At 48.9% G+C, this 21,921-nt stretch overlaps 1 protein-coding gene across 6 annotated transcripts in view; it reads right to left on the bottom strand.

The window, feature by feature from the left end:
* LOC129813256 (alpha-actinin-1) overlaps positions 1-21,921 on the bottom strand; it is a 195,728-nt gene continuing 173,807 nt past the window's right edge. For 2 of the 6 annotated variants that reach the window (XM_055865556.1, XM_055865557.1), the window contains exons 18-23: positions 12,849-13,028; positions 11,038-11,184; positions 5,846-5,926; positions 4,385-4,450; positions 3,759-3,917; positions 1-2,552 (exon numbers count right to left, since the gene is read on the bottom strand). In XM_055865556.1, the coding sequence (XP_055721531.1) occupies positions 2,394-2,552; positions 3,759-3,917; positions 4,385-4,450; positions 5,846-5,926; positions 11,038-11,184; positions 12,849-13,028 (792 nt within the window). In that variant the 3' untranslated portion in view covers positions 1-2,393. The remainder of the gene's footprint in view (positions 2,553-3,758; positions 3,918-4,384; positions 4,451-5,845; positions 5,927-11,037; positions 11,185-12,848; positions 13,029-21,921) is intronic. The other 4 variants (XM_055865558.1, XM_055865559.1, XM_055865561.1 and 1 more) reach the window with 2 other exon arrangements.

Raw genomic sequence — 21,921 nt, 5'->3', positions numbered from 1 at the left:
TATAGCAATTTATTTTTATTTCAATTGTTGTTTCTTTCTTTTTTTTACCAGGTGAAGAAAAATACCATTTTTTTGTTCTGTATAATAAAATATGTTAGCTTTATTCATTTTATGAAGATAAAACAATAACAACAAGAAAAATAAAAACACATTTCTCTCCCTTTTGTAAACCTGGAGAGGGTTTCTGCATGGGAAGCAAGTCCAACTGAGACAAAGTGTGAGGGAAGGAAGGGGCTTGGCTCCGTCCCGGGGTGAAGTTTCCCTTTGGTACAGATCTAGGATCAGCTTTCACTCCCTCAAACCTAACTTTAACTATTAGTAGGGAAAGTGCTAAACTGACCCCAGGTCAGCATCTAGGGGAACTTCACCCTACACCAGTAAAGGGGTTAGCGGAGGGAGGAATGAGGGAGGGGTGGAAAGGGAAGGGGGGGGGGGGGGCAGACAAGATGATTATGACATATAAGATGAGGCCAGGAACATCGAAAAGACATGTTAGCATTGTAGAGCAGGGCTAGCCTGATGCCAGATTTGTCTGTGCTGTTTTGAGTGTTGTAGAGCGGGGCTAGCCTGATGCCAGATCTGTCTGTGCTGTTTTGAGTGTTGTAGAGCAGGGCTAGCCTGATGCCAGATGTGTCTGTGCTGTTTTGAGTGTTGTAGAGCGGGGCTAGCCTGATGCCAGATCTGTCTGTGCTGTTTTGAGTGTTGTAGAGCAGGGCTAGCCTGATGCCAGATTTGTCTGTGCTGTTTTGAGTGTTGTAGAGCAGGGCTAGCCTGATGCCAGATTTGTCTGTGCTGTTTTGAGTGTTGTAGAGCAGGGCTAGCCTGATGCCAGATCTGTCTGTGCTGTTTTGAGTGTTGTAGAGCAGGGCTAGCCTGATGCCAGATTTGTCTGTGCTGTTTTGAGTGTTGTAGAGCAGGGCTAGCCTGATGCCAGATTTGTCTGTGCCGTTTTGAGTGTTGTAGAGCAGGGCTAGCCTGATGTCAGATCTGTCTGTGCTGTTTTCAGCATTGTAGAGCAGGGCTAGCCTGATGCCAGATCTGTCTGTGCTGTTTTGAGTGTTGTAGAGCAGGGCTAGCTTGATGCCAGATCTGTCTGTGCTGTTTTGAGTGTTGTAGAGCAGGGCTAGCCTGATGCCAGATCTGTCTGTGCTGTTTTCAGCATTGTAGAGCAGGGCTAGCCTGATGCCAGATCTGTCTGTGCTGTTTTGAGTGTTGTAGAGCAGGGCTAGCCTGATGCCAGATCTGTCTGTGATGTTTTGAGTGTTGTAGAGCAGGGCTAGCCTAATGCCAGATCTGTATGTGCTGTTTTGAGTGTTGTAGAGCAGGGCTAGCCTGATGCCAGATTTGTCTGTGCTGTTTTGAGCGTTGTAGAGCAGGGCTAGCCTGATGCCAGATCTGTCTGTGCTGTTTTGAGTGTTGTAGAGCAGGGCTAGCCTGATGCCAGATCTGTCTGTGCTGTTTTGAGTGTTGTAGAGCAGGGCTAGCCTGATGCCAGATCTGTCTGTGATGTTTTGAGTGTTGTAGAGCAGGGCTAGCCTAATGCCAGATCTGTATGTGCTGTTTTGAGTGTTGTAGAGCAGGGCTAGCCTGATGCCAGATTTGTCTGTGCTGTTTTGAGTGTTATAGAGCAGGGCTAGCCTGATGCCAGATTTGTCTGTGCTGTTTTGAGTGTTGTAGAGCAGGGCTAGCCTGATGCCAGATCTGTCTGTGCTGTTTTGAGTGTTGTAGAGCAGGGCTAGCCTGATGCCAGATTTGTCTGTGCTGTTTTGAGTGTTGTAGAGCGGGGCTAGCCTGATGCCAGATTTGTCTGTGCTGTTTTGAGTGTTGTAGAGCAGGGCTAGCCTGATGCCAGATTTGTCTGTGCTGTTTTGAGTGTTGTAGAGCAGGGCTAGCCTGATGCCAGATTTGTCTGTGCTGTTTTCAGCATTGTAGAGCAGGGCTAGCCTGATGCCTGACTTATCTGTACTGTTTTGAGCGCTGTAGAGCAGGGCTAGCCTGATGCCAGATCTGTCTGTGCTGTTTTCAGCATTGTAGAGCAGGGCTAGCCTGATGCCTGACTTATCTGTACTGTTTTGAGCGCTGTAGAGCAGGGCTAGCCTGATGCCTGACTTATCTGTACTGTTTTGAGGGCTGTAGAGCAGGGCTAGCCTGATGCCAGATTTGTCTGTGCTGTTTTAAGCGTTGTAGAGCAGGGCTAGCCTGATGCCAGACCTGTCTTTTGCTAAACTGGCGTGACAACGATGAGTGAGAAGGAGTTGGCAAGACGACACAAACAGATATGGGACCTATGCTAGAGCAGAGCTGCGGTGTCGGGGCAGTAGGAGGGTCTTGCGGGCTGTGGTAAGAGCAGGTAGGCTGGTGAGTGACCTCACATATTAAGGGTCAAAGGTCACTCAGAGGTCACTCTCTCCGTAGAGTGCGGTGGAGAAGGACATGTAGTCGAGGGCGCCGGGTATCGCGTCGGGGCCGGCGTAGGGAGCCATGCGGGCGATACAGTACTCTGCCTGGTCAGGAGGCAACTCACGGCGAAGCTCATCGGCCAGGATGTAGTTCTGGTGTAGGAGAAACAAGGTAAGAATAGTCCAGGGGTTCCTCAAACCTTTGGGCTCGTTTGGCCAAAATATAATCTGAGTGGTTGGCCGTGGGCCAAACAAATAGACGTTCAGGTATTTATAAATGAAATGGTAAACAATAGCTTTTTAGGCTCTTTAAACAATATCTTTTTAGTAAACAATCATAAAATCATACAAAATGTAGCCATATAACTTGACATCAAACAACACATTCTAATTAAAGATGTATAAAGAAAAACTGATGTGGCACAGAAACTGCAACCAAGTTTCTATGTTCGTAAGGCTAATAACTTGAATATGTTTCAAATGACTTGAAAATATGGGAAAGGTGTAACAATTTTGTATTTGCAGCAGTAAGTCACTGAAATGCATCAGAAAGGTATCAGAATGTTCAGGAACATTTCAGGGAAGCTCATCAGGCAAAAACACCTCTAGGCTTTTGGGGGCCCGAAGCAAGATTTGGCAGTGGGCCAAAGTAAGTAACTACTTAAATGTGCAATAAGCAAAAAATTGCTCCGCCATTTCCTGGTTGCTAAAATTCTAATAATTTGCCTAATTTTAGTTTATGTGACAAAACAAGCACTCAGAATGTAGAGAATCATTGTACCATCTAAGCCGCTGTGAAATATATTTTCAATGACCAACAATATTGTATTTTCAGCTGTTTGAAGCTGGTGTACAAAATCTAAAGTAAAAGAAGCAAAAACGAAACTTAAGAACGGGAAGCATAGAAATAGCGAACAGAACAGATCTACCGCTTCTTAGACTTACTTTCAACGAGCTTTATGAATACATTTGATTGATTGATTGATTGACCGACTGACTGACTATTATTCCAACCTCCGTGTAGAAATATATATAAAATGGAGGAAAATCAGTTTTTTGACTGCACTGGGTCTCTAAAAACTGCAACATTTTCTCTTTGCCCCATGGCAAAATGTGTAGATTTGCAGAAAATGTACTCTAAAACTCTCCGCTGTCAAGATTTCGATTTTGGCCCCCAAAAGGCTAGGGCCGGCTCTGACTGTGTGTGTGTGTGTGTGTGTTTGTGTGTGTGTGTGTGTGTGTGTATGGATGTGTGTACACAGACCCACTAGCCACTGCGGCCCCTCATGATGAGTTCAGATTTTTTTGTGTGGCTCCCACCCCTATCAAAGTTGCCCATCCCTGGTCTAGTTGGAGTACCTTGTCCCCAGCCAAGACCTTGAAGGAGGCCATGACCTGGTCAGCGGTGTCTGTGTCGGCCGTCTCCCGGGACATGAAGTCTATGAAGGCCTGGAACGTGACCACACCCACCCGGTTGGGATCCACGATGCTCATGATGCGAGAGAACTCTGCTTCACCCTATTGGACAGGAGCCACGGACACTGTTACCACGGGGACCATTGTGTGGGCCCGTTGGGCTCTGGTCAAAAGTTGTGCACTCTGTAGGGCCATTTGAGACGTAGCCTGGTTTCCAGATCTGTTTGTGTTGTCTTGCCCACTATGGTCATGTTATGACAGCACAAACAGATGTGACAGGGACCAGGCTATAGAGACAGTACACAAACTAGAGTGTTTATACAGTAATATACTTTTAATCAGAGACAAGAGACGATGTTCTGGTTTACATACAACCCATGTGATCATGATTTGGTGGACCATTTGATTTCCAATTCAATGCAGACTGATCTTGAAGAGACAAGTGAACAGTCGTTCACTTTCCACAAATGACTACAAGGCAGACTAAAACACATTTTGATACGTTTATAAGTAACCATAGGAGGATACTTGACTGAGGGAGGGATTGGAGCGGATGTTTTCGCCTTTACCATGTTGTAACCGAGGGAGATAAGGCAGGTTTTGAAGTCTTCAGCTTCCATCATCCCTGTTTTCTTCTACATGTATCAGAGAGGGACAAACAGTACGGAGGAGGAACGAACGAGGAAGAAGATTGAAAAGTGGTAGAGGAGGAGGTATTGAGGGGGAAATAGAGTAGGAGAGGGATGTCACAGGACATTACGAAAGAAACAATGGAGAAAGGATAGTAAGAGGGGGTAGAGGGGAGTAGAGGGGGTAAGAGGAGAGTAGAGGGGGTAAGAGGAGAGTAGAGGGGGTTATAAGGAGGTAGAGGGGGTTAGAGGGAAGTAGAGGGAGGTAGAGGGGAGTAGAGGAGAGTAGAGGGGGTTAGAAGGAGGTTAGAAGGAGGTTAGAGGGAAGTAGAGGGGGTTAGAGGAGAGTAGAGGGGGTTAGAGGGAGGTAGAGGGGGTTAGAGGAGAGTAGAGGGGGTTAGAGGGAGGTAGAGGGGGTTAGAGGAGAGTAGAGGGGGTTAGAGGGAGGTAGAGGGATGTAGAGGGGGTTAGAAGGAGGTAGAGGGGGTAGAGGGGAGTAGAGGGGGTAAGAGGAGAGTAGAGGGGGTAAGAGGAGAGTAGAGGGGGTTAGGAGGTTAGAGGGAAGTAGAGGGGAGTAGAGGGGGTTAGAGGAGAGTAGAGGGGGTTAGAGGGAGGTAGAGGGGGTTAGAGGGAGGTAGAGGGGAGTAGAGGGGGTTAGATGAGAGTAGAGGGGGCTAGGAGGTTAGAGGGGAGTAGATGGGGTAAGAGGAGAGTAGAGGGGGTTAGAAGGAGGTTAGAGGGGAGTAGAGGGGGTAAGAGGAGAGTAGAGGGGGTTAGAAGGAGGTTAGAGGGGAGTAGATGGGGTAAGAGGAGAGTAGAGGGGGTTAGAAGGAGGTAGAGGGGGTTAGAGGGAGGTAGAGGGGGTTAGAGGAGAGTAGAGGGAGGTAGAGGGGGTTAGAAGGAGGTAGAGGGGGTTAGAAGGAGAGTAGAGGGGGTTAGAAGGAGGTAGAGGTAGGTAGAGGGGGGTAGAGGAGGTAGAGGGGGTTAGAAGGAGGTAGAGGGGGTTAGAGGGGGTTAGAAGGAGGTAGGGGGGGTTAGAGGGGGTTAGAAGGAGGTATGGGGGGTTAGAAGGAGGTAGGGGGGAGTAGAGGGGGTTAGAAGGAGGTAGGGGGGGTTAGAAGGAGGTAGAGGGGAGTAGAGGGGATTAGAGGGGATTAGATGAGAGTAGAAGGAGGTAGAGGGGGTTAGAGGAGAGTAGAGGGGGTTAGAAGGAGAGTAGAGGGGAGGAGAGTAGAAGGAGGTAGAGGGGGTTAGAGGAGAGTAGAGGGGGTTAGAAGGAGAGTAGAGGGGAGTAGAGGAGAGTAGAGGGGGGTTAGAAGGAGTTAGAGGGGGTTAGAAGGAGGTAGAGGAGAGTAGAGAAAGAAAGAGAACAAAACAAACCAACATGGTTAACCTCAGTACCTGTGCATCATTGGCTATATCGAAGCCCAGGCTGATCAGGCAGGCCTTGAACTCCTCAGCCCCCAGAGTGCCTGAGTGGTCCTGGAGTGTCAGGTGGGGGTGCCAACCAGGTGTGCCAGGTACCAAAGGCCAGGTGAGTGTGGGCCAGGTGCATGTGAAGTGGTGGTGGGCAGGAGGAGCAGGGTGGATAGGAGAGGGTGGGGGTGGATAGGAGAGGGTGGGGGTGGGTAGGAGAGGGTGGGTGTGCGTCATGCAGAGGGGGTGGATAGTTGATAAGGGGGGGGTGGTTGATAAGGGGTTGGGGGGGGGTGGTTGATAAGGGGTTGGGGGGGTGGTTGATAAGGGGTTGGGGGGGTGGTTGATAAGGGGTTGGGGGGGGTGGTTGATAAGGGGTTGGGGGGGTGGTTGATAAGGGGTTGGGGGGGTGGTTGATAAGGGGTTGGGGGGATGGTTGATAAGGGGTTGGGGGGTGGTTGATAAGGGGGGGATGGTTGATAAGGGGTTGGGGGGGTGGTTGATAAGGGGTTGGGGGGGGATGGTTGATAAGGGGTTGGGGGGGATGGTTGATAAGGGGTTGGGGGGGTGGTTGATAAGGGGTTGGGGGGGTGGTTGATAAGGGGTTGGGGGGGTGGTTGATAAGGGGTTGGGGGGGTGGTTGATAAGGGGTTGGGGGGGTTGATAAGGGGTAGGGGGGGTGGTTGATAAGGGGTTGGGGGGATGGTTGATAAGGGGTTGGGGGGGTGGTTGATAAGGGGTTGGGGGGGGTGGTTGATAAGGGGTTGGGGGGGGGTGATAAGGGGTAGGGGGGGTGGTTGATAAGGGGTTGGGGGGATGGTTGATAAGGGGTTGGGGGGGTGGTTGATAAGGGGGGGGGTGGTTGATAAGGGGTTGGGGGGGGTGGTTGATAAGGGGTTGGGGGGATGGTTGATAAGGGGTTGGGGGGGTGGTTGATAAGGGGTTGGGGGGTGGTTGATAAGGGATAAGGGGTTGGGGGGGTGGTTGATAAGGGGTTGGGGGTAGGGGGGGTGGTTGATAAGGGGTTGGGGGGGTGATAAGGGGTTGGGGGGGTGGTTGATAAGGGGTTGGGGATAGGGGGATGGTTGATAAGGGGTTGGGGGGGGTGATAAGGGGTTGGGGGGGGGTGGTTGATAACAGGTTGGGGATAGGGGGGATGGTTGATTGGGGGGGGGGGGGGGTTGATAAGGGGTTGGGGGTTGGGGGGGATGGTTGATAAGGGGTTGGGGGGGGTTGGTTGATAAGGGATGGTTGATAAGTGGTTGGGGGTAGGGGGGTGGTTGATAAGGGGTTGGGGGGGGTGGTTGATAAGGGGTTGGGGGGGGTGGTTGATAAGGGGTTGGGGGTAGGGGGGTGGTTGATAAGGGGTTGGGGGGGGTGGTTGATAAGGGGTTGGGGGTAGGGGGGGTGGTTGATAAGGGGTTGGGGGGGTGGATGAAAAGGGGGTGGGGGGTGGTTGATAAGGGGTTGGGGTTAGGGGGGGTCGTTGATAAGGGGTTGGGGATAGGGGGGTGGATGATAAGGGGTTGGGGGGGTGGTTGATAAGGGATGGTTGATAAGGGGTTGGGGGGGTGGTTGATAAGGGATGGTTGATAAGGGGTTGGGGGTAGGGGGGGTGGTTGATAAGGGGTTGGGGGGGACGGTTGATAAGGGGAATGGATGATAAGGGGTTGGGGATAGGGGGGATGGTTGATAAGGGTTAGGGGTTAGGGGGGGTGGATAAAAAGGGGGTGGGTCCATGCACAAGAAGAGACAGAAAACACAACAGTGCCACACATTAGGACTTGAGGTGAGGTGCTGTGTCACACTGCTGTGTCATACGGAGGCATTCAGAGCTGTTAGGTGCAGTGTGGCAAGCAGACTACAGTAGACAGTACGAGGTATCATTCATTTCACATCATATACAGTAACACCGTGTTTCCCAAACTCGGTCCCGGGGACCCCAAGAGGGGCACATTCTGTTTTTTTTTGCCCTAGCGCTATACAGCTGATTCAATTAATCAAAGCTTGATGATGAGTTAATTCAGCTGTGTCGTGCTAGGGCAAAAACCAAAACGTGCCCCCCCCCCCCCTCAGGGTCACTGGGACTGAGCTTGGGTACATAGCACCACATAGGTTAAATAACTACATTATTCCAACTGGGGTGGGGGGGTCCGCAGAGGTACTGCAGAGGGGTCCACAGAATTAAAAATTAAAAATGTTTTTTAAATTAAATATTTTTAGGAATAGGCTTATCGCTAGTAACAGAATAAACAATTTTGAATTTACATATCTACAGTAGAAAGTATATGACTTGATTTTATCCTAATGGAAATTACACTCACTAACCACATTTACATCCACGTGTTTTTAATGCGTAAAAGACAGTGGAGATGGAGAAGTTCCGGTACAATTTTTTATAAATGGCGGCAGATAAAAATTGATTATCGCGAGAAATGGCGGTGGAAATGCCTTGTGTATATAGCACAAATATTGATATAATAACCATCAATATTGAAATATTGAAGTACACTTGGAGTCACGAGATGATATGATGTGTGTGTGGGGGGTTCTTCCACTACGACTCAGGAAACCATGCAGTTTATGAGGCTACAGATTAAATAGGGTCTTAGTAGTGCTCCGTGATAACGTTTATTCTCCTTATTGTGGTAACCATGACGATCGATGCTTGATCGACCGTTTGACAAAATCCACAAATAATTCTCACTCTTATGCATAATAATCTCATCATGTAGACTAGCCTACCCTCACGAGTGGCGCAGATGTCTAAGGCACTGTATCTCAGTGATAAAGGCGTCACTAAAGACACACTACAGACCCTGGTTCAATCACGGCTGTGATCAGGAGTTCCGTCAGGCGGTGCACAAGGCGGCGCACAACCCAGCGTCGTCCGGGTTAGGGGAGGGTTTGGCCTAGCGTCGTCCGGGTTAGGGGAGGGTTTGGCCTAGCGTCGTCCGGGTTAGGGAGGGTATGGCCCAGCGTCGTCCGGGTTAGGGAGGGTATGGCCCAGCGTCGTCCGGGTTAGGGAGGGTATGGCCCAGCGTCGTCCGGGTTAGGGGAGGGTTTGGCCTAGCGTCGTCCGGGTTAGGGGAGGGTTTGGCCTAGCGTCGTCCGGGTTAGGGGACGGTTTGGCCTAGCGTCGTCCGGGTTAGGGGAGGGTTTGGCCTAGCGTCGTCCGGGTTAGGGGACGGTTTGGCCTAGCGTCGTCCGGGTTAGGGGACGGTTTGGCCTAGCGTCGTCCGGGTTAGGGGAGGGTTTGGCTCAGCTTCGTCCGGGTTAGGGGACGGTTTGGCCTAGCGTCGTCCGGGTTAGGGGAGGGTTTGGCCTAGCGTCGTCCGGGTTAGGGGACGGTTTGGCCTAGCGTCGTCCGGGTTAGGGGACGGTTTGGCCTAGCGTCGTCCGGGTTAGGGGACGGTTTCGCCTAGCGTCGTCCGGGTTAGGGGAGGGTTTGGCTCAGCTTCGTCCGGGTTAGGGGAGGGTTTGGCTCAGCTTCGTCCGGGTTAGGGGACGGTTTGGCCTAGCGTCGTCCGGGTTAGGGGAGGGTTTGGCCTAGCGTCGTCCGGGTTAGGGGACGGTTTGGCCTAGCGTCGTCCGGGTTAGGGGACGGTTTGGCCTAGCGTCGTCCGGGTTAGGGGACGGTTTGGCCTAGCGTCGTCCGGGTTAGGGGAGGGTTTGGCTCAGCTTCGTCCGGGTTAGGGGAGGGTTTGGCTCAGCTTCGTCCGGGTTAGGGGACGGTTTGGCCTAGCGTCGTCCGGGTTAGGGGAGGGTTTGGCTCAGCTTCGTCCGGGTTAGGGGACGGTTTGGCCTAGCGTCGTCCGGGTTAGGGGAGGGTTTGGCCTAGCGTCGTCCGGGTTAGGGGAGGGTTTGGCTCAGCTTCGTCCGGGTTAGGGGAGGGTTTGGCCGGGGGAAGGAAGTCATTGTAAATAAGAATTTGTTCTTAACTTGCTAAAATTAATAAACAAATAAAACTTATCCTGCTCTTATCCATAATAGTCTCGTCATGTAGACTAGTCTACTGGGGCGGCAGGTAGCCTAGTGGTTAGAGCGTTGGACTAGTAACCAAAAGGTTGCAAGATCAAATCCCCGAGCTGACAAGGTAAAAATCTGTCGTTCTGCCCCTGAACAAGGCAGTTAACCCACCGTTCCTAGGCTGTCAGTGAAAATAAGAATTTGTTCTTAACTGACTTGCCTAGTTAAATAAAGGTTAAATAAAAAATTTAAGTATGCCCACACTGTATCTGTGAGCTGTTGGCTAGAGGGCATGTGCCAAGATCAGAGTAGGTATTTTAGCTATTTAATGCAACAATTTTTGTGACAAAACTATTGGTAGAGTTGAAAGTGGATTTAGTTCATTTGGCGTGTACAATGTCACAATGCCCTGATTTGTATCCGTAACAAGTCTTGTTTGGTGGAAACACATCACTGGTGGGAATTTTTTTAATGTACCAATATGCACCATATCACTTAGACATATCGCTTAGAGCCCTGCGGCTGCTAGAGGGCCCAGACCAACAACAACTAAAAAATAATCACAGAGAGTCGCTAAATTAGCCATTTTTTTGGGGCGGGGGTCCCTGGGTCATCGGTTTGCCTGGGTCACAGCCATTTTTCAGGGAAAAAGTTTCCCGATATATTTTTCTCCAAAAAGAGAAAGACACCACCCCTTAAAAAAAAAATGCTTTTAAAAATGCTTTCTCTCGTCAGTGCAGTAGGACTAAAGTATGTGTCTCTGGGACACGTCTTACTGCAGCTCCTTTGTCTTCATCAACAGGTAAAGTTAGATGAGTTCAACATCACTATTGATGTCATCAGTTGGTCCTGGTTGATTATCTACACGGTGCATGTTGTGACAGAAAAAACAAAGCCCTTCCTTAAGTCCTGTAGTTTGTACGTGCAACACTATGAGAGGAATAACATGGTTCAATGACCCAACAAACGATCCTCTTGTCCACCTCAACCTCCTCGCTTTGCTCATGTGGTCTAAATAGGTGGAAAACACATCGTTTATAACGATATTCAGATCCATACTAATCAGTAGTTAGGCAATATAAGTGTACTGTACAGTATATGTTAACTAAAACGGTCCAGCCACCCCCCCCCCCCCCCCCCCCCCCCCCCCCCCCCCCCCCCCACAGCACCTCTTCCTCTCTGTACGGTCTCTTCCCTGTGAAACTGACCCTGTCGAAGTGGTTGAAGGAGGCTCTGAACTCGTTCATCTGGTCCTGGCTGATGCCCTTGGCGTCCCTCGTCAGAATCTGGTTTTCGATCTCGTTGATGGTTCTGGCGATGGTGGTCAGGAGTTGCTCCCAGCCCACACGGATATGCTGCAGGGAGGACGAGAGAGGGAGAGGAGGAGAGAGGGAGAGGGACAGAGGGAGAGGGAGGATGACAGAGGGAGAGGGAGGATGAGAGAGGGAGAGGAGGAGAGAGGGGGAGGAGGAGAGAGGGAGAGGGAGGATGACAGAGGGAGAGGGAGGATGAGAGAGGGAGAGGAGGAGAGAGGGAGAGGGACAGAGGGAGAGGGAGGATGAGAGAGGGAGAGGAGGAGAGAGGGGGAGGAGGAGAGAGGGAGAGGGAGGATGACAGAGGGAGAGGGAGGATGAGAGAGGGAGAGGAGGAGAGAGGGAGAGGGACAGAGGGAGAGGGAGGATGAGAGAGGGAGAGGAGGAGAGAGGGACAGAGGGAGGGAGGACGAGAGAGGGAGATAGGACAAGAGGGAGAGGAGGAGAGAGGGAGAGAGAGAAATAGGTAGACAGGTAGAGAGAGAGGAAAGAGAGAGAGAAAATTTAATTGAAAGAAAGAAGTTGAGACACCAAGAAGACTGAAGATGGTCGTCGTAAGATCAGATCAACTATTCTATACCACTTGTACCCTCTCTTGGGATCTGTAGTGGTGATCAGTAAAGATCAACTTGTACCCTCTCTTGGGATCTGTAACGGTGATCAGGAAAGATCGACTTGTACCCTCTCTTGGGATCTGTAGTAGTGATCAGGAAAGATCAACTTGTACCCTCTCTTGGGATCTGTAGTAGTGATCAGGAAAGATCAACTTGTACCCTCTCTTGGGATCTGTAACGGTGATCAGGAAAGATCAACTTGTACCCTCTCTTGGGATCTGTAGTAGTGATCAGGAAAGATCAACTTGTACCCTCTCTTGGGATCTGTAGTGGTGATCAGGAAAGATCAACTTGTACCCTCTCTTGGGATCTGTAGTACTTCGATTTCTTTCCATTACCTTCCATGATGTAGTTGATGTGCTAGTTGTGTAGTTGTGTGTTTCTTACAGTACATCCCTAGTGTAGTGTTGTGTAGTTGTGTGTTGTGTAGTTGTGTAGTCGTGTGTTGTGTAGTCGTGTGTTGTGTAGTTGTGTGTTACTTACAGTACATTCATAGTGTAGTGTTGTGTAGTTGTGTAGTCGTGTGTTGTGTAGTTGTGTAGTTGTGTGTTGTGTAGTTGTGTGTTACTTACAGTACATCCATAGTGTAGTGTTGTGTGTTGTGTAGTTGTGTGTTACTTACAGTACATCCCTAGTGTAGTGTTGTGTAGTGTTGTGTGTTGTGTAGTTGTGTGTTTCTTACAGTACATCCCTAGTGTAGTGTTGTGTAGTTGTGTGTTGTGTAGTTGTGTGTTACTTACAGTACATCCATAGTGTAGTGTTGTGTAGTTGTGTAGTGTTGTGTAGTTGTGTGTTTCTTACAGTACATCCATAGTGTAGTGTTGTGTAGTTGTGTAGTGTTGTGTAGTTGTGTGTTTCTTACAGTACATCCATAGTGTAGTGTTGTGTAGGTGTGTGTTGTGTAGTTGTGTGTTACTTACAGTACATCCATAGTGTAGTGTTGTGTAGTTGTGTAGTGTTGTGTAGTTGTGTGTTACTTACAGTAAATCCCTAGTGTAGTGTTGTGTAGGTGTGTGTTACTTACAGTACATCCCTAGTGTAGTGTTGTGTAGTTGTGTGTTGTGTAGTGTTGTGTAGTTGTGTGTTTCTTACCTCCATGGTATAGTTGGTGTGTTTGTTGTCGAAGATCAGAGCTTCCTGAATCAGCTGGTGGTCTCCCTCCAATTGGTCGATCTTTGGCTTGTAGTTGACGATGTTCTTCTCGTATTGGCGGAGATGGGTCAGCTGATCCTCCAGGGTTCCGTGCATCTCGATAGAGATACGACCAATCTCCTGCAGACAGAGAAACACAGGGAGAAGAAGAGAGAGGAGAGTACATGAGGAGAGGGGGAGTCAAGACCTACTGGAGAGAACGTTTGAATTAGATTGTGAATAGCAAACAGGCATGAGAACACAAACAAAACTGGTTTTGAGGATGACAGGGGTGATAAAATTAAGGATGACAGGGGTTCTATGATTAAGGATGACAGCGGTGATACCATTAACGATGACAGGGGTGATAAAATTTGAGGTGGGTCTGATTCCAAGCGTCTTGGACACTTAGGCCGAGGGTCATATCAAGACACTATGGTATTTTGATATTCATGACAATCCCTCAAAAGGACTCTGCGATCACCAGTCATTTGAAGATTAAGTAAAATTGTCATCTCTGCTCTGTCCTGTCCAGTACCAACTCTACCTGTTCTGTCCAGTACCAACTCTACCTGTTCTGTCCAGTACCAACTCTACCTGTTCTGTCCAGTACCAACTCTACCTGTTCTGTCCAGTACCAACTCTACCTGTTCTGTTCAGTACCAACTCTACCTGTTCTCGTCAGTACCAACTCTACCTGTTCTGTTCTGTCCAGTACCAACTCTACCTGTTCTGTTCTGTCCAGTACCAACTCTACCTGTTCTGTCCAGTACCAACTCTACCTGTTCTGTCCAGTACCAACTCTACCTGTTCTCGTCAGTACCAACTCTACCTGTTCTGTCCAGTACCAACTCTACCTGTTCTGTTCTGTCCAGTACCAACTCTACCTGTTCTGTTCTGTCCAGTACCAACTCTACCTGTTCTCGTCAGTACCAACTCTACCTGTTCTGTTCTGTCCAGTACCAACTCTACCTGTTCTGTCCAGTACCAACTCTACCTGTTCTGTCCAGTACCAACTCTACCTGTTCTGTTCTGTTCAGTACCAACTCTACCTGTCCTGTCCAGTACCAACTCTACCTGTCCTGTCCAGTACCAACTCTACCTGTTCTGTCCAGTACCAACTCTACCTGTTCTGTCCAGTACCAACTCTACCTGTTCTGTCCAGTACCAACTCTACCTGTTCTGTCCAGTACCAACTCTACCTGTTCTGTCCAGTACCAACTCTACCTGTTCTGTCCAGTACCAACTCTACCTGTTCTGTCCAGTACCAACTCTACCTGTCCTGTCCAGTACCAACTCTACCTGTCCTGTCCAGTACCAACTCTACCTGTCCTGTCCAGTACCAACTCTACCTGTCCTGTCCAGTACCAACTCTACCTGTCCTGTCCAGTACCAACTCTACCTGTCCTGTCCAGTACCAACTCTACCTGTCCTGTCCAGTACCAACTCTACCTGTCCTGTCCAGTACCAACTCTACCTGTCCTGTCCAGTACCAACTCTACCTGTTCTGTCCAGTACCAACTCTACCTGTTCTGTCCAGTACCAACTCTACCTGTTCTGTCCAGTACCAACTCTACCTGTTCTGTCCAGTACCAACTCTACCTGTTCTGTTCAGTACCAACTCTACCTGTTCTGTCCAGTACCAACTCTACCTGTTCTGTCCAGTACCAACTCTACCTGTTCTGTCCAGTACCAACTCTACCTGTTCTGTTCTGTCCAGTACCAACTCTACCTGTTCTGTTCTGTCCAGTACCAACTCTACCTGTTCTGTTCTGTCCAGTACCAACTCTACCTGTTCTGTCTAGTACCAACTCTACCTGTTCTGTCTAGTACCAACTCTACCTGTTCTGTCTAGTACCAACTCTACCTGTTCTGTTCAGTACCAACTCTACCTGTTCTGTCCAGTACCAACTCTACCTGTTCTGTCCAGTACCAACTCTACCTGTTCTGTCCAGTACCAACTCTACCTGTTCTGTCCTGTCCAGTACCAACTCTACCTGTTCTATCCTGTCCAGTACCAACTCTACCTGTTCTGTTCAGTACCACCTCCACCTGTTCTGTCCAGTACCAACTCTACCTGTTCTGTCCAGTACCAACTCTACCTGTTCTGTTCTGTCCAGTACCAACTCTACCTGTTCTGTCCAGTACCAACTCTACCTGTTCTGTTCAGTATCAACTCTACCTGTTCTGTCCAGTACCAACTCTACCTGTTCTGTCCAGTACCAACTCTACCTGTTCTGTCCAGTACCAACTCTACCTGTTCTGTCCAGTACCAACTCTACCTGTTCTGTCCACTACCAACTCTACCTGTTCTGTCCACTACCAACTCTACCTGTTCTGTCCAGTACCAACTCTACCTGTTCTGTCCAGTACCAACTCTACCTGTTCTGTCCAGTACCAACTCTACCTGTTCTGTCCAGTACCAACTCTACCTGTTCTGTCCAGTACCAACTCTACCTGTTCTGTCCAGTACCAACTCTACCTGTTCTGTCCAGTACCAACTCTACCTGTTCTGTCCAGTACCAACTCTACCTGTTCTGCTCTGTCCAGTACCAACTCTACCTGTTCTGCTCTGTCCAGTACCAACTCTACCTGTTCTGTCCAGTACCAACTCTACCTGTTCTGTCCAGTACCAACTCTACCTGTTCTGTCCAGTACCAACTCTACCTGTTCTGTCCAGTACCAACTCTACCTGTTCTGTCCAGTACCAACTCTAACTGTTCTGTCCAGTACCAACTCTAACTGTTCTGTCCAGTACCAACTCTACCTGTTCTGTCCAGTACCAACTCTACCTGTTCTGTTCTGTCTAGTACCAACTCTAACTGTTCTGTTCAGTACCAACTCTACCTGTTCTGTCCAGTACCAACTCTACCTGTTCTGTCCAGTACCAACTCTACCTGCTCTGTCCAGTACCAACTCTACCTGTTCTGTCTAGTACCAACTCTACCTGTTCTGTCCAGTACCAACTCTACCTGCTCTGTCCAGTACCAACTCTACCTGTTCTGTCCAGTACCAACTCTACCTGTTCTGTCCAGTACCAACTCTACCTGTTCTGTCCAGTACCAACTCTACCTGTTCTGTCCAGTACCAACTCTACCTGTTCTGTCCAGTACCAACTCTACCTGTTCTGTCCAGTACCAACTCTACCTGCTCTGTCCAGTACCAACTCTACCTGTTCTGTCCAGTACCAACTCTACCTGTTCTGTCCAGTACCAACTCTACCTGTTCTGTCCAGTACCAACTCTACCTGCTCTGTCCAGTACCAACTCTACCTGTTCTGTCCAGTACCAACTCTACATGTTCTGTCCAGTACCAACTCTACCTGTTCTGTCCAGTACCAACTCTACCTGTTCTGTCCAGTACCAACTCTACCTGTTCTGTTCTGTCCAGTACCAACTCTACCTGTTCTCGTCAGTACCAACTCTACCTGTTCTGTTCAGTACCAACTCTACCTGTTCTGTCCAGTACCAACTCTACCTGTTCTGTCCAGTACCAACTCTACCTGTTCTGTCCAGTACCAACTCTACCTGTTCTGTCCAGTACCAACTCTACCTGTTCTCGTCAGTACCAACTCTACCTGTTCTGTCCAGTACCAACTCTACCTGTTCTGTCCAGTACCAACTCTACCTGTTCTGTCCAGTACCAACTCTACCTGTTCTGTCCAGTACCAACTCTACCTGTTCTGTCCAGTACCAACTCTACCTGTTCTGTCCAGTACCAACTCTACCTGTTCTGTCCAGTACCAACTCTACCTGTTCTGTCCAGTACCAACTCTACCTGTTCTGTCCAGTACCAACTCTACCTGTTCTGTCCAGTACCAACTCTACCTGTTCTGTCCAGTACCAACTCTACCTGTCCTGTCCAGTACCAACTACCTGTCCTGTCCAGTACCAACTCTACCTGTCCTGTCCAGTACCAACTCTACCTGTCCTGTCCAGTACCAACTCTACCTGTCCTGTCCAGTACCAACTCTACCTGTCCTGTCCAGTACCAACTCTACCTGTCCTGTCCAGTACCAACTCTACCTGTCCTGTCCAGTACCAACTCTACCTGTCCTGTCCAGTACCAACTCTACCTGTCCTGTCCAGTACCAACTCTACCTGTCCTGTCCAGTACCAACTCTACCTGTCCTGTCCAGTACCAACTCTACCTGTCCTGTCCAGTACCAACTCTACCTGTTCTGTCCAGTACCAACTCTACCTGTTCTGTCCAGTACCAACTCTACCTGTTCTGTCCAGTACCAACTCTACCTGTTCTGTCCAGTACCAACTCTACCTGTTCTGTCCAGTACCAACTCTACCTGTTCTGTCCAGTACCAACTCTACCTGTTCTGTTCAGTACCAACTCTACCTGTTCTGTCCAGTACCAACTCTACCTGTTCTGTCCAGTACCAACTCTACCTGTTCTGTTCTGTCCAGTACCAACTCTACCTGTTCTGTTCTGTCCAGTACCAACTCTACCTGTTCTGTTCTGTCCAGTACCAACTCTACCTGTTCTGTCTAGTACCAACTCTACCTGTTCTGTCTAGTACCAACTCTACCTGTTCTGTCTAGTACCAACTCTACCTGTTCTGTTCAGTACCAACTCTACCTGTTCTGTCCAGTACCAACTCTACCTGTTCTGTCCAGTACCAACTCTACCTGTTCTGTTCTGTCCAGTACCAACTCCACCTGTTCTGTTCTATCCAGTACCAACTCTACCTGTTCTGTTCTGTCCAGTACCAACTCTACCTGTTCTGTTCTGTCCAGTACCAACTCTACCTGTTCTGTTCAGTACCAACTCTACCTGTTCTGTTCAGTACCAACTCTACCTGTTCTGTCCAGTACCAACTCTACCTGTTCTGTCCAGTACCAACTCTACCTGTTCTGTCCAGTACCAACTCTACCTGTTCTGTCCAGTACCAACTCTACCTGTTCTGTCCAGTACCAACTCTTCCTGTTCTGTCCAGTACCAACTCTACCTGTTCTGTTCTGTCCAGTACCAACTCTACCTGTTCTGTCCAGTACCAACTCTACCTGTTCTGTCCAGTACCAACTCCACCTGTTCTGTTCTATCCAGTACCAACTCTACCTGTTCTGCTCTGTCCAGTACCAACTCTACCTGTTCTGTCCAGTACCAACTCTACATGTTCTGTCCAGTACCAACTCTACCTGTTCTGTCCAGTACCAACTCTACCTGTTCTGTCCAGTACCAACTCTACCTGTTCTGTTCTGTCCAGTACCAACTCTACCTGTTCTCGTCAGTACCAACTCTACCTGTTCTGTTTTGTCCAGTACCAACTCTACCTGTCCTGTCCAGTACCAACTCTACCTGTCCTGTCCAGTACCAACTCTACCTGTCCTGTCCAGTACCAACTCTACCTGTCCTGTCCAGTACCAACTCTACCTGTTCTGTCCAGTACCAACTCTACCTGTTCTGTCCAGTACCAACTCTACCTGTTCTGTCCAGTACCAACTCTACCTGTTCTGTCCAGTACCAACTCTACCTGTTCTGTCCAGTACCAACTCTACCTGTTCTGTCCAGTACCAACTCTACCTGTTCTGTCCAGTACCAACTCTACCTGTTCTGTCCAGTACCAACTCTACCTGTTCTCGTCAGTACCAACTCTACCTGTTCTGTTTTGTCCAGTACCAACTCTACCTGTCCTGTCCAGTACCAACTCTACCTGTCCTGTCCAGTACCAACTCTACCTGTCCTGTCCAGTACCAACTCTACCTGTCCTGTCCAGTACCAACTCTACCTGTCCTGTCCAGTACCAACTCTACCTGTCCTGTCCAGTACCAACTCTACCTGTTCTGTCCAGTACCAACTCTACCTGTTCTGTCCAGTACCAACTCTACCTGTTCTGTCCAGTACCAACTCTACCTGTTCTGTCCAGTACCAACTCTACCTGTTCTGTCCAGTACCAACTCTACCTGTTCTGTCCAGTACCAACTCTACCTGTTCTGTCCAGTACCAACTCTACCTGTTCTGTCCAGTACCAACTCTACCTGTTCTGTCCAGTACCAACTCTACCTGTTCTGTTCTGTCCAGTACCAACTCTACCTGTTCTGTTCTGTCCAGTACCAACTCTACCTGTTCTGTCTAGTACCAACTCTACCTGTTCTGTCTAGTACCAACTCTACCTGTTCTGTCTAGTACCAACTCTACCTGTTCTGTTCAGTACCAACTCTACCTGTTCTGTCCAGTACCAACTCTACCTGTTCTGTCCAGTACCAACTCTACCTGTTCTGTCCAGTACCAACTCTACCTGTTCTGTCCTGTCCAGTACCAACTCTACCTGTTCTATCCTGTCCAGTACCAACTCTACCTGTTCTGTTCAGTACCACCTCCACCTGTTCTGTCCAGTACCAACTCTACCTGTTCTGTCCAGTACCAACTCTACCTGTTCTGTTCTGTCCAGTACCAACTCTACCTGTTCTGTCCAGTACCAACTCTACCTGTTCTGTTCAGTATCAACTCTACCTGTTCTGTCCAGTACCAACTCTACCTGTTCTGTCCAGTACCAACTCTACCTGTTCTGTCCAGTACCAACTCTACCTGTTCTGTCCAGTACCAACTCTACCTGTTCTGTTCTGTCCAGTACCAACTCTACCTGTTCTCGTCAGTACCAACTCTACCTGTTTTGTCCAGTACCAACTCTACCTGTTCTGTCCAGTACCAACTCTACCTGTTCTGTCCAGTACCAACTCTACCTGTTCTGTCCAGTACCAACTCTACCTGTTCTGTCCAGTACCAACTCTACCTGTTCTGTCCAGTACCAACTCTACCTGTTCTGTCCAGTACCAACTCTACCTGTTCTCGTCAGTACCAACTCTACCTGTTCTCGTCAGTAACAACTCTACCTGTTCTGTCCAGTAACAACTCTACCTGTTCTGTCCAGTACCAACTCTACCTGTTCTGTCCAGTACCAACTCTACCTGTTCTGTCCAGTACCAACTCTACCTGTTCTGTCCAGTACCAACTCTACCTGTTCTGTCCAGTACCAACTCTACCTGTTCTGTCCAGTACCAACTCTACCTGTTCTGTCCAGTACCAACTCTACCTGTTCTGTCCAGTACCAACTCTACCTGTTCTGTCCAGTACCAACTCTACCTGTCCTGTCCAGTACCAACTCTACCTGTCCTGTCCAGTACCAACTCTACCTGTCCTGTCCAGTACCAACTCTACCTGTCCTGTCCAGTACCAACTCTACCTGTCCTGTCCAGTACCAACTCTACCTGTCCTGTCCAGTACCAACTCTACCTGTCCTGTCCAGTACCAACTCTACCTGTCCTGTCCAGTACCAACTCTACCTGTCCTGTCCAGTACCAACTCTACCTGTCCTGTCCAGTACCAACTCTACCTGTCCTGTCCAGTACCAACTCTACCTGTCCTGTCCAGTACCAACTCTACCTGTTCTGTCCAGTACCAACTCTACCTGTTCTGTCCAGTACCAACTCTACCTGTTCTGTCCAGTACCAACTCTACCTGTTCTGTCCAGTACCAACTCTACCTGTTCTGTCCAGTACCAACTCTACCTGTTCTGTTCAGTACCAACTCTACCTGTTCTTTCCAGTACCAACTCTACCTGTTCTGTCCAGTACCAACTCTACCTGTTATGTTCTGTCCAGTACCAACTCTACCTGTTCTGTTCTGTAAAGTACCAACTCTACCTGTTCTGTTCTGTCCAGTACCAACTCTACCTGTTCTGTCTAGTACCAACTCTACCTGTTCTGTCTAGTACCAACTCTACCTGTTCTGTCTAGTACCAACTCTACCTGTTCTGTTCAGTACCAACTCTACCTGTTCTGTCCAGTACCAACTCTACCTGTTCTGTTCTGTCCAGTACCAACTCCACCTGTTCTGTTCTATCCAGTACCAACTCTACCTGTTCTGTTCTGTCCAGTACCAACTCTACCTGTTCTGTTCTGTCCAGTACCAACTCTACCTGTTCTGTTCTGTCCAGTACCAACTCTACCTGTTCTGTCCAGTACCAACTCTACCTGTTCTGTCCAGTACCAACTCTACCTGTTCTGTCCAGTACCAACTCTACCTGTTCTGTCCAGTACCAACTCTACCTGTTCTGTCCAGTACCAACTCTACCTGTTCTGTCCAGTACCAACTCTACCTGTTCTGTCCAGTACCAACTCTACCTGTTCTGTTCTGTCCAGTACCAACTCTACCTGTTCTGTCCAGTACCAACTCTACCTGTTCTGTCCAGTACCAACTCTACCTGTTCTGTTCTGTCCAGTACCAACTCTACCTGTTCTGTCCAGTACCAACTCTACCTGTTCTGTCCAGTACCAACTCTACCTGTTCTGTCCAGTACCAACTCCACCTGTTCTGTTCTATCCAGTACCAACTCTACCTGTTCTGTTCTGTCCAGTACCAACTCTACCTGTTCTGTTCAGTACCACCTCTACCTGTTCTGTCCAGTACCAACTCTACCTGTTCTGTCCAGTACCAACTCCACCTGTTCTGTTCTATCCAGTACCAACTCTACCTGTTCTGTTCTGTCCAGTACCAACTCTACCTGTTCTGTCCAGTACCAACTCTACCTGTTCTGTCCAGTACCAACTCTACCTGTTCTGTCCAGTACCAACTCTACCTGTTCTGTCCAGTACCAACTCTACCTGTTCTGTCCAGTACCAACTCTACCTGTTCTGTCCAGTACCAACTCTACCTGTTCTGTCCAGTACCAACTCTACCTGTTCTGTCCAGTACCAACTCTACCTGTTCTGTCCAGTACCAACTCTACCTGTCCTGTCCAGTACCAACTCTACCTGTTCTGTTCAGTACCAACTCTACCTGTTCTGTCCAGTACCAACTCTACCTGTTCTGTTCTATCCAGTACCAACTCTACCTGTTCTGTCCAGTACCAACTCTACCTGTTCTGTTCTATCCAGTACCAACTCTACCTGTTCTGTCCAGTACCAACTCTACCTGTTCTGTCCAGTACCAACTCTACCTGTTCTGTCCAGTACCAACTCTACCTGTTCTGTCCAGTACCAACTCTACCTGTTCTGTCCAGTACCAACTCTACCTGTTCTGT

Source organism: Salvelinus fontinalis, chromosome 16 (genome assembly GCF_029448725.1).
Source record: "Salvelinus fontinalis isolate EN_2023a chromosome 16, ASM2944872v1, whole genome shotgun sequence".
In the NCBI taxonomy this organism is placed as follows: domain Eukaryota; kingdom Metazoa; phylum Chordata; class Actinopteri; order Salmoniformes; family Salmonidae; genus Salvelinus; species Salvelinus fontinalis.
Note: the sequence above shows the minus strand (reverse complement) of the source record. Positions and strands in the feature narration are given on the sequence as shown.